This window comes from Pleurodeles waltl, chromosome 4_1 (assembly GCF_031143425.1).
Source record: "Pleurodeles waltl isolate 20211129_DDA chromosome 4_1, aPleWal1.hap1.20221129, whole genome shotgun sequence".
In the NCBI taxonomy this organism is placed as follows: domain Eukaryota; kingdom Metazoa; phylum Chordata; class Amphibia; order Caudata; family Salamandridae; genus Pleurodeles; species Pleurodeles waltl.
Window position 1 is genome coordinate 603181664 of NC_090442.1, and position 12563 is coordinate 603194226.

The 12563-nt window shown below is 41.5% G+C and overlaps 1 protein-coding gene across 2 annotated transcripts in view; it reads left to right on the plus strand.

Moving 5' to 3' along the window:
• GNPTAB (N-acetylglucosamine-1-phosphate transferase subunits alpha and beta) overlaps positions 1 to 12563 on the plus strand; it is a 417324-nt gene that overhangs the window by 299238 nt on the left and 105523 nt on the right. For both annotated transcript variants that reach the window (XM_069229013.1, XM_069229014.1), the window contains one exon: positions 8974 to 9193. In XM_069229013.1, coding sequence (XP_069085114.1) covers positions 8974 to 9193 — 220 coding nt within the window. The remainder of the gene's footprint in view (positions 1 to 8973; positions 9194 to 12563) is intronic.

The following is a 12563-nucleotide window of genomic DNA, read 5'->3' on the forward strand; positions in this document are numbered from 1 at the left end:
ATATATATATATATATATATATATATATATATATATATATCTATATCTACTGGGGATAGCCAGTAGGTAATGTTTTCCGTAAATGGAGCATTTTTTGTTTTGGCAAAAACTTTGGCGTAGCTTGATGAATCTTCGTAAAATTTTCAGAACTAATACAACAGTCAGTTCAATCTCTGTGTTGAATATTGCAGAGTGATTCGTCAAGCTGGGGCTAAGAAAAAGGGACGGTCCAAAAACACAATTGCCCCATTGTGTCTCTATGGGGATTTTGCATTCTTTAGACACAGCTACAGTCCAAACCGCTGAACGGAGTTACACCAAATATGTCAGGAAGCTAGACCTTGGTCCGCAGATTGTGCATTTTGTAATTTGGTGTAAATCTGTTCAGTAGTTTTGGAGTGATTTAAGTTTTTTTTTTTAAAAATATATATATATAGGGACGCAGAGGATTCGTGGATCCGGGGGAAGCAAGGTGCTTGACTGGCTGGCCCCATCGTGACTGAAAAGTTGTTTCTTGCATAGGCTGGGAAGGGGGGGAACAAAAGTGTAAAACATATATGGGGTCAGGATACAGGTCTCCTGTCCCGATAGGACACATGGAGGGTCCCCATGGGCAAAAAATTGTCCTATTGCCTACCCCCGGGACATAGTTGTTTGCTCTGACTTAGCAACAGCTTTGACAGCTCCTGTTAAACAGCTCTCACTTGGAATTGCTCCCCCAAGCAGAGAGCTGCTATTTAAAGCAGCTCCCTGCTTGTGGGAGCAATGCTGGCTCCCACAGGACGTGGGAAGCCAGCTAGGACCGCGGGGCCTTCAGGCTCCCTCTGCAGTCCTGTCAATCTCTCTCTTCCATCCCGTAAAAGGATGGACGAGAGAGAGAGATTGTTATTGCAATGGTCTCTCCATACAATGACTTCAAAGAGTCAGACTAGCAAGATGTTAGGTATGAATGTTATAGTTATGTTTGGATGCAGAGCAGAACAGTCACTTCTGGCATAATGGTCAAGGTCTTGTGCTGTCACTCAGTAGGCTGAAAGTTCAAATCCTAGTATCTGTTGGTGGTGTGTCTGTTTATTTTCTAGTGTTTTCACTGTTAAACATTCCTAGTACTGGAATATTGAAGACTTTTTCCCTTCAAAATCTGTGGCTTGAATGTCATAGCTAAGTCTGGACACTGCACAGTGCAGAGTCACCTCTGGCCTAGTGGTTAAGGTCCCACACATGCACACTAACGGTTAAGGGTTCTTGTCTAGGTGAGTCTGTGTTCATTTCCTACTTCAGTTTCTTTTCAACTATAAATATTTAAGTTACATACTGAAAGGTGATCTCACTCCTCTTAATTGACAAAAATATTTTTCTTTTCAATTTGCCCAGAAATACCTCATTCTAAGTATATCATTCATCAATGCCTAAATCTCTCTCTCTCTCTCGCTGTCTCTGTCTCTGTCTCTTAATCTCTGGTGGCTGGGGCAGGGTTGGCCGCCGGGACTGGCCCCAGACCAGGTCCTGTGGCCAACCACACCGCACACAGCTGTGTGCAGCACAAGGTTTTATGGTTATAGGGGGCCCACACGCACAGTGGTTGGATTAACATATAGTAATCAAACAAATCCTATTGGTTAAAAAAAAACATAGTAGTCACTGAAAAAAACAAAGGTTACAGGGACGTTATAGTTAGGAAATAGAATTTTTTTAAAACCTAGACATTCGCTTAAAAACAAAGGTTACAGGGACGTTGTAGTTAGGCTCACATTTTAAATGTACAAAACCATAGAAATTCACCAGTGATTGATAGTTATCTCAATTAACAATAGCTCATGCCTAAAGGTAACTAACTCACACCCTCGTCTTGCACTGCTAATTACGCCTAAAATTACGGCACTCATGACATCTTTGATAACATCATTTATAATATCACTGTAATATTTGCAGTAAACTTTTTGATGAAAAAACTGTGCATGGCGGTGGCGCAAGTTATAGTTATCCTAGGGCACAAGTTATAATTACTTGAGATAACTCTTAACTGCTGAACTTCTAAGGTTTTTTATGAGTAAATTCACAGCCTAACTATAACATGCCTGTAACTTTTGTTTTTTTTCTGTGAATATATATTATATAATGCCTTTTTTGTTTTCCTAATAATGTTGGCACTGTTTGATGAATCTTCATGCAACTTCCCAAAAACGTTTTTAGGAAGTACTACCGCAAAAACTACTGAACGGAATTAGGCCAAATTTTGCAGGAAGCTAGATCATGGTCCGAAAAGTGTACTTTGTGTGATTTGGTGTAAATCCATTCAGTAGGTTTGGAGATATTAAGCTCAAAAAGTATTAGTATATCTGGACAGTTGGGTTTGAAAGACTCTTGCTAGAGTCCTTCAAACCCAAGAGTCCCTCGAACCCAGAAGGATTTTTACACTTGGGCCAAATTGCTCTCTGTGATTGGCTGCCAGAAATATGAAGAAAAATGTTACTGGCAGCCATTACAGTACTCATGGACTTTTCCCCTGTCCTGAAGTTAAAAGTATAATGGGGGAGGGTAGAGATACTCTGCCCTCCTAGGCCTTGTGGGGGGACTCAGAGGGCCCCTCTGGGCCAATATAAAAAATAAAAAAAATGCCATTTTTTGTATCATCTCTAACAACCAAAAAAGAAAATGGGGGGCTGCTTTTTTTATATACTTATTTTGGAGGGGGGCCTGAATGGAGCCCCAGTCCCCAGGCTCATTTGATCCCTTGGGACCCCTTCTCCTAGGGGCCGGGTGCAGTAATTAAAGGGAGGGGGTGTGACCACTGCCCTCCTCTGGAACCCCATCTCCCTGGGCCTAATTTATAAAAAAGGAAAAGGGTGGGATGTGTGCCCCCAACCCGAGCCTTAATTCCTAGAGGAGGAGGTCCCAGGGTCTAATAAGGCTTGAGGATGGGGCGGGGGCCGCACCCCTTTACCATGCACAGTATTTTAATTAATTATGTATTTTGAGATGTCATGAGTCGTGTTCTGAATGATGTAATTTAAGATTCTATTAGCGATGTGTCATGAAAGGGTATAAACAGCACATCAGAAAGGCACGAGCTGTAGTTAATGTAGTGTGGCTAGTGAATAGACAACATTGTGCACGAAGGTGCTCGAGTCGTAGTAAGTTTTGGGCAGGCGCAAATTATAACTTTAATTTGCAACTATAACTTTAAAAATTTCTAACGTTTGTTTAGTTTAAGTTGGTTTGGTATACAAATAATGAATTACATTTTTCTAACTAACTTATTCTCAACCTTTATTTAAAAAAAAATATATATGTAGATAAATAGACAGGCAGATAGATATATCTATTAGATATATAGATATTAACTAAAAAAAAACAAAGATTACAGGGATGTTATAGTTAGATTCGGATTTTACACGCACACAACAATAGAAATTCAGCTGTTATAGTTGGAGTTATTTCTAGTAACTATAACTCGTGCCTTAAGGTAACTATAACTCATGCCCTCACACGATATGGATATCCGGTATATATCCTAGAACCAATGGATTGAGAGAATATGCACAGTAAGACTGATCAGGAAGAGCCCTAGCTAGGATTGTGAGGCAAGAGAAGTAATGCATGATTTAGGTCCTTTATTAGCAGGTATTCTGGCAATTTTCTTATGGTCCATGCAGTTATGAGATAAAGATATGTGACAAGGTTATGTCATATTTGAACCACTTCGATTTGTCCACGGTGGAAGCTGAACATGTGGCTAAGTTGGAAGACACCCAGCTCGGATTGGTTGGACCTTGAACTCAGTATGGCACATGCTACAATGCTACTGCTTAAATTGTTATATGTTTTCCAACAAACCTTTAAAATTAAAAAAAATATCAGTATTGACAAAACAAACAAAGATTTCAGTATTTGTTAAACTAAAATACATTCCGAGGAAATGTGGGTCAGGTCACCAGCGCTTGTTGATGAAGACAGGTGCTAAAATTGTGGTTTTTACGTTATCAACACTGAATGGTAATTTAATGCACCCAGATCAGGCAGGGTTTATATTAGACTAGATAAGAGTATTGAGAACCAGTAGCACCTACACTAGTTGCTGAGAAACCATTTGATTCAGTTTTGTGTTGTCTTTTCAGATTTCTCTGAAAGGCTTATCAGGAAAACTTGATAAACTTTATAGTTCTATTATATAAAACTCCACAGCTGTATTTCAAGTGAGTGGAGGTTAGCCCAACAACACCGAGGTTACAGAGGGGCTCTAGTCAAGGATATGCCCCCTTTCTCCCTCATTATTCACCCTGGCCATTGAAAATCTAGTGGAGCAAGTAGGGAAAGGGGATCACTTGTTCTTGAGTTGATTTTTGATTTCATGAGTTCCTTAAATAAAGATGATATTGTGCTTTACCTGATAAAAACAAAGAACAGTTTACCTTCATCATATTGCATTATGGATTAGTATGGTGATATTTCTGAAATAAGTGTAAGAAGTTAAAGGTATTTCCACTGAGCATGATCAATTCAGAAATTCTAGCAAGGATTCGTTATCAGTGGGTACATCATCCATTTAAATATTTTGGTATTCATTCATTGACTTGTGCAAAACACTATGGCACAAAAATTGATTAATGAATTAGGCTTCTACTGTTGATGGTAACTAAGATCCTAGAATTGCCCAACAGAAATGTATAATAGTGCCTACATTTTAATGTGTTTTGTAATATTACCTACAAGCCTAATGCAAGCTTTTTGTGAAGTTTAATACAATGATTGCTAAGTCAATTTGGGATGGGACTATGCCCCAAGACCGGATGCAATCACCTTCCAGATTCTGAAACAGGCAGGGGCATAGCCATAGCCTTTTCTGCTATTTGTGCCTGCTCAACTTCAGTACACTAGTTGGATCCTCGTATTAAAAACCTCGATGTGGAAAGAGAAGGAACACAGTTAGGTGGTGGTTATGGCCCTCTTTCATGACTGACACTTCTAGGTAACACAGGGGTGCCAGATACCGCCCCTTAAAGTGCATTCTGATGACTGGGAAAGGTATATTGAAAACTGTGGTAATAGCACATCTATATTCACCTCAGTTAGAAATTCTAAATGCTGGAAAATTGCAGAATTGGACAGCGGAGGCATTAAAACATTTTGTTATTTATTTCAAGACTTGCAATGATTTAGAATGCGCTGGTGGTGTCCACTGTAATGCCCCCCAGGCATTGTTAGATGTGAAAAGTGGTTAGATCGTTCTGGCAGGAATGCCAGAAGGATCCTTCTACTAGCCTGTCGTTTCAGTACATCATAAAAGCGGGCAGATGCATTATGTTTGTCACTAACATGTATTTTGCAGTGGAGAGAGAAAACAGATACACATCTCACTAATATATGTACTTTACAGCAAAGAGAGAAGGCAAAGATACACATCTCAGCAAAGGCCAAATGGGAAGGTCATATAGACTAGAAGATAGATTACAAGAATGGATGGAAATATGCAGATAGATTTAGAGAGTGCATTTTGACAACAACTTTCAGATAATTCATTACAGATTAAGTTCTTGACTTTGTTACCTGGCTTGCAATACATAACATTAATCCTGAATACAATTAAAGTGCCACATTTGTATGGTGCAGAATCGGGATAACTCTCTTACATGAGAGCAGTGCCATATAGCCATGATTCTTTTTTTTTTTTAAATATCTTTTTATTGAGTTTCATATCGTAACACTAGAATGCAGTTACAATAAGGCTTGAAAAACCCTTCTCTATTTGGTGGATCCCACAACCCTGCAGTCACCACATACTTCCACGTTGCACCAGTTTGCTTCAGTTATCGGTCGCTTTCTACCAACACCTGTTTGAGGTTCCCCCATACATCTTTACTGTAATGCCTACAGAACCCTCCTGGTTCCCCTTTATGCCTGAGGCATCTTCAGACCTTTTCTACTGGGGCCATATCTTTTAAAGCTTATGAGGATAGCTCCTGATGCAGTACACCATCTTTTGTGCCCTCATGCACTAGTCCATATTTGATGACCATTCTGCCACTGTGGGAACCTTTGTCCCTCCCCAGTACCTGACTATGGCCCTCGTTACAACTTCGGCGGTCTTTTAAAAAGACCGCCAAAGCTGCGGGTGCCAGCATACCACTAGGGCTGGTGGTATATCTGGCTCCCTATTATGACTTTTCCGCTGGGCCAGCAGACAGTAACAGTCTTTCCGTCCGCTGGCCCAGCGGAAAAGTCACACCAACATTGCAGCCGGCGGCAATGTTGATGTGCAGCGGGTGCAGCAGCACCCGTCGCGAATTTCACCCCGAGTCCCCCTTACCGCCAGCCTTTCCATGGCGGTGTTTACTGCCGTGAACAGGCAGGTGGTTGGGGATTATGACCGCCAGGCAGAAGCCTGGTGGTATGTTGGACAGGCCAGCGGTATGGCCATGGCTAATGCGCCACGGTCTTAATAGCTAGCGGAACACCGCCAGCCTGTTGGCGGTGTTACCGCCGACCGCCAGGGTCGTAATGAGGCCCAATATCTCTCCTGGCCACCATTAATGTCACATTAACGAACAGAAGCTGGATGGGATGGAGAGATAAGGGGCATTGTTGGAGGGTAGTAGAGTGAGGAAATCCGTGGAAAAGAAGGTCATCAAGAGGTTCCAAAACAAATTGTCGCAATGGATTGCTAAAGCCGGCCCTGAACCAGACTAAGGGCCTAATTACGACTCAACGTGGCAGTGGGACCGCCGCCACCAAATTGGCGGTCTGACTTCTACATTAGGACCGTGGCAAAAGCACCACTGTGAGACTGCCAGCACTGCCACTTTTTTGCTGGCCATCTTAATCCGCCCTGCCCTGTGGATTGCGAGTCCCGTGTCTGCCAGCTTTTGCATGGCAGTTCCACCCATGGGGGCCCTGCACTGCCCATACATTTGGCATAGGCAGTGCATGGGCCCCCATGGACAGCCCAGTTGCGCTTTTCACTGCCTGAATTACAGGCAGTTAAAAGCACAACGAGTACTGACGCACCGCAACATTGCCGCCGGCCCGATTACAAGCTGGCTTCACTGTTGTTGGTAGTTTCCCGCTGGGCCAGCGGGCGGAAACAGGAAACTCATAATAGGGCCAGCAGGTGAAAAACCAGAGTGGCGGTCTTCCGACCCAAAGAGTTTGGCGGGCGACCTCCGCCACATGCCAAACTCATAATGCGGCCCTGTGTCCTGTCATGAAAGAAAGTATGATTGATAGTTTAACCGGTTCAGAAATCTACAACCCCCTTCCTGGTGTCCTATGCAGAGTATCTTTGACAATGTTCTGGCCTTCAAATTCTGATAATGATCTTACTATAGGATGTCTACAGCAGAGAATAACATTAGATAAGAGTTTGATTGGAACCATATTGGATAGAAAGTTGACTACTGGTGTGACCAGCAGTTAAAGATAGACTCCACCATGTAATATTTTTAGATAAGGAGGTTCTTTAATTTTGGTGAGGGTGATTTCTTGTGTTATGCTTGATACACATGTAAGTCATTGGAAACTCATATGTGTACCTACTTGGTAAATGTAGGTTGCCATTGTAGGCTGGCATTTTTAATCGTATCCTGAAAGCAAAGTTGGTTAAGTGGAAAGACGTCGGTATTATCCCTACTAGGGGGGTATCTATAGTCCTCTGATGTTTTTCTAATTAAATCATGTAGGACCAGTATTGATTTATCTGCAACCGCAGTAAATATCAATATCTTATCCACATACACAGCTGTTCTATGGGCACTGGATTAAAGCTGAACCCCCGTGATACTAGGTTTGGAGTGTAAATGCAGAAGCTTTGTTTACATAATTGGAGTTATTTTTAGTTGCTGAGAGTGGAGCTACAATCTTCCATCTACATTTCACATACGTGAATATACATGTTACCTGGGTTGAAATGCAGCTGCATCTGCAGTCCGTGTATACTCCGCAAGGATCCAGTTGCTTACAGCTGCATGGCTGCGTTCCATATGCAATCTCTAGGAGGACACGTGGTCGGTGCAATTGTGGGATTTGCACTCGATGTAATTTGTGTAAAGAAATCTACTTCTTACTTTGGTTTTGTCAAACATATGATTCGCCAATGATAAGATCGAGGATATTGTGTATAACGTCAACTGTGATATTCCGTTTTTTCCAGTAAATTAAGGTTGTCTTTATAATTTTGATTAGCCACCGATATTAAATAACCATGTTATCCCTTAGCAAAAGTATGTACTCTCCCTTTCTTTCATTAACTCTCTCAGAATTACGTATATTAAACCATTAAAATGCGATGTTTGTTGCCCGAGTTGAAAATGTCTGCCTGTGTTTCGAATAAAATCACGTTCACAGAAAGTCTGTTGCTTAAAGCCACTCTCATTAGTTTTACACAAAGGGCTCTTGTTGCTGGACAAACCTAACAGTCTCCAGTCTCGCATCCTGGTTTCCCCGACAAGATACCGAATATCTGATAGCCGCTAGCTCACCTAATAATGGACGTGGATGTTTAACCAGTTAACCTCAAATGAACTCGTGTCTGTTGACAGCGAAGGCAAAACATGCATAATGACCTATGCCAACATGACCAAACTGTTCTCCTTCAGCAGAACAGGCATAGCTCGTTCGTGTCCAGCTATGGTAATTACCTGGTGTGAGCTGGAACTCTCAGAATGACCAATAACCAAGAAAATAAGTGTTTTTTGCACGTTTTCGCCTTGTACCCATCACTCTTCAGTCCACTAAGCACCGGGAGTGTGTGTTCCGGGGAAGAATTCTGACGTTTGGGTTTTCCGCACATCTTGTAATATTGATTCAGCTGTGAACTTTTCTTTGCTTGGAATATACATGTTTGAGCGCCATGAGTTTATTGATTGTTATCATTATTTCAGTTTGCTCCAAATGATTGAAGTTTCCAATAAAAATGTCTGATTTGTCTAGGGTTTATTTTTTAATTATGTGCTTTCTGACCAAGCTTCTCATTTTCAGGTACCCTGACGAATTTGACAAAACGTCAGCTCATAAAGTTCGCCATTCTGAAGACATGCAGTTTGCCTTTTCCTATTTCTACTATTTGATGAGTGCCATTGAGCCATTAAACATTTCAAAGGTTTTTGATGACGTCGACACAGATGGATCAGGCATATTGTCTGACCGTGAGATTCGTACTTTAGCTACAAGGATCCACGAATTGCCATTAAGTTTGCAGGTGAGGTTTTGGTTTTAGAAATGAATTAAATGTGTGTTTTTATTGTTAGTTAAGTGTGGAAGGAGAATGTTTGCAGTAGTGTAATGAAATAAATCAGTTCGCGTGAATGGCATTAACACATTCGTTCAGGTAGATACATATACATTATAGCTTTCAATGATAAAACATCAGTTCACTTTGCTGTTATGTAAAGTGTGTTCATTCAGACTGCGCCATTATGTTGTCAATGACTTTGCCACCCCTTCCTTTAAGAAGTGCATCTCATCAGACAGTGATGCCAGAGCACTAGAGGAAAGCAGGATGTGCCCTCTGTTTCATGTGTGCGGGTGTATGTTTTAATCATCACTGCTATAAAGAGTGCAGATACTTTTCTGTGCGCCCAGGGACAGTTTGAGAGTACGGGGCAGTGTCCTTGGCGGATATTGTTTGTCTCCGTTGTCACATGGATTAGGATGTTGAAGTCTGCCGTAAACTAGGCCAGATTCCCCTGGTGTCTGTCACATTGGTAGTGTGTGGATGAGCAATCATGGCTGACTTCTTGAGGGGGTAGTAGGTCTAGGTCTCAGTGCAGTATAACAAAGCACTCAAATATAATAAAGGAATAGAATTCATTGTTGATTTAGATATTTAAAAATATTCATTCAAATAAGTAGAGAATGACCATACACAAACCCCAGCCTTGCAGTACAGAAGCTGAAGTGAGTCACTGGGCTGACTGTCATCATCAAAGCATGATAACATTTGTTTAGCCTTAAACCCCATTGTACTTTGAATCATAAAATCGTATTGTGAATACAATAAAAGTCAACGTTGAGTCTGTGGCATTATTCCTAAAACGTGTAAACCTTATTCACATTTACAATGAGTTGCAATAAAACCAAGATGGAGATCTGAGCACCTTTGGGGGCCAATAAATAAGTCCAAACATAAGAATTAAACACAAAAACGGTAAAGGCTAAATCACCTACATATTATTTTGGCCAATGTTATTCTTTATCCCATCATTGCAATCAATTGGAAACATTCAGGGATTTCTGGCTTTAAGGTGGCATTGAAAATTTGAAAAAAAGATATTTAAAGTATTTTCATTTTGAAAGTGTGTACTATTAAATAATGTATTGTTAATATATTTTTATTTACGTCAGAGTCAACATACAGTCTGCGGTGCATCTCTTGTATGTGGCTGGCTTGTCTGGATCTCTAGATAACAGGGATATATGTCAGACTAGCTCTAGTGTTTGACTCACAGCTGTTGTCCTAAAACCCAGCCAAAAGGTACCAATATCAAAGTAGTAATTACCACCCGTTGGAAAGTTAGTACAATGTCTTGTTTGTGCACTGGTTCCTTCAGATACTGGGTGCAGTTGGAGAAACTGATAGGAGCTGCTGGATATCGACTGATCATTGCTTAGGATTTGCTGTGTCCTTGGAGTCTCCATTTGAATTTGTATTTTGTTGTTGGTATGCAAAGGTGATGTTTATCTTAAAATGGGCCTATATCTTAGTGTCTGATAGCCAAGAAGATTTCTCACTGCCAGAATGACCCGTTGTATCAGAGGCACCCATCTAAATCGATAAACAAAATCATTAGATGACGTATTATGAAGAATAGAAGGCCATAGATAATCGATTCCAAAACAGCCAGAATCAGGGCAGGCAGAAATAGCTATTGACTGTGCTACCAAATGCAATTGAATAAGGGACAAACCTGTGTTCCAAAAAGAGCGAAGGCAGTCGAATATGCAATCCCAGGCAACTCCCAGCCTCATTTTAGTTGCCAGAGCTTTCTGGAGAATAGAAGTGGATACGTTTTCCTCAAGCTGCACTCTCACCAGGGTACAGACACTAAGCTCAATGCTTTGCCAGGCAGAGCATTGTGATGAGGCGCCATCAGTGTTTGTGCAGGAGTTAAAGCTCATAACGCAGATTCACTTGTCTTTGATTTGTCTTGTCTTTGTGATAATTATCAGGTCATGCACCAGTTTGCTATCTTTAACTTGTGTCTGATATAGGGTGCATTGGTCTGCTGGACTTTTGTCCTCATTGTTCTGGGTAGCTACTTTGTTCTCAACACATTCCTCTCATGCAAGAGTGCAGCTCAGATTTGAGGTTTATACAGTATCTCTAGTTTTGGTCTCAGTCTCGAGGCTCATATCACTAAAGTATAGGTCCTGGCACACTCACTCTTAGGTGGCCTGCATAGTCTGCAGTTGAAATCAAATGATACTGATTCGAAATTACAGTTTTTCATAACTAATTTGGTTTTTGGGTTAGAAGATTTCACACCAGTTTGTTATTGCAAACTGCTGTTTTTAAGCACTTGCATAACTGGAACAGAGTATGTTTTTCAAGCTTCTCACAGTGTCTAGTCCGAATAGAAGAGCAGGCAGGATTGAATTGGTTAGAGCTGGCTATGTATTTATCATGCCCAACACCTTCTAAACAATCCCAAGGTCTCAAAGAGAATTTATTAGGGCTGCTCTTGAAGAAGGTTACATCTGCGGGGACCTACTCTCTTGTAAGAAGCCATCATTTTGTGCACAAAGCATTGTTGCACATGAGCACTTACATGACCTTCCGTCATGTGAAAAAGTGGATTTTGCTGAGTAGGTCAGTAGATGAAAGGCCAGCTTCTGTGGCTATAATTATCACTTTATTTGGCTGTGAGACATACCATAGCAAGATCAGAAAGGGGGTACGCTTGTAGACTGCTTGTTGCAAATGCACTTTGGTATGTCCTCCCACTGTGCCAGTGAGCAACAAAACCAAACTATCAGTGCTCTTGAAAAAAGTTGGGTCAACTGTGCATGCTATATCATAAGAAGAATATAGTCCAAGGTGTTTGACTTGGGAGGTGATGGTATTGAATTGAGTACAGAAAGAGATAAAACCCATAGAAATGGGAGTGAGTTAATTGAGGTATGCAGGAAGGAGAGTGAAGAAAGTGGTGCTGGGTAAAGAAAATTGCTCACAGCGGATGAGTGTGGACATGATAGCATAAGGATCTAGGATGGGGATGAGGGATGCTTTGATAGCTTAATTTTGAGACCATTTATGTCAATTTAGTGGAAGTGATTTTAGAGAGAGTCGAGAGGATAACCATGCACATTCGGAAGTGTGTCAATGTTATGGGTGTAGCTATTCTGTGCAAGTTTTTTCTGGGCTGGTTGGGTAAAGGGGAAGCAGGGGAGGGAAATAGAGTGTTTCTGTTCTTTGGGCGTACCGACCCCTATAAGGTGCCTTCTGGCCCAATAGGTTCCGTTGGGGGCCTTTGGGTTCTGCGCTGACTGCTTCAGCTCAGGCCACACAGGTCCCCTCCAAATCCGCTCGCGGATCTGCGCCGGTCGCACCACTGAGGCCTTCCCCGCCG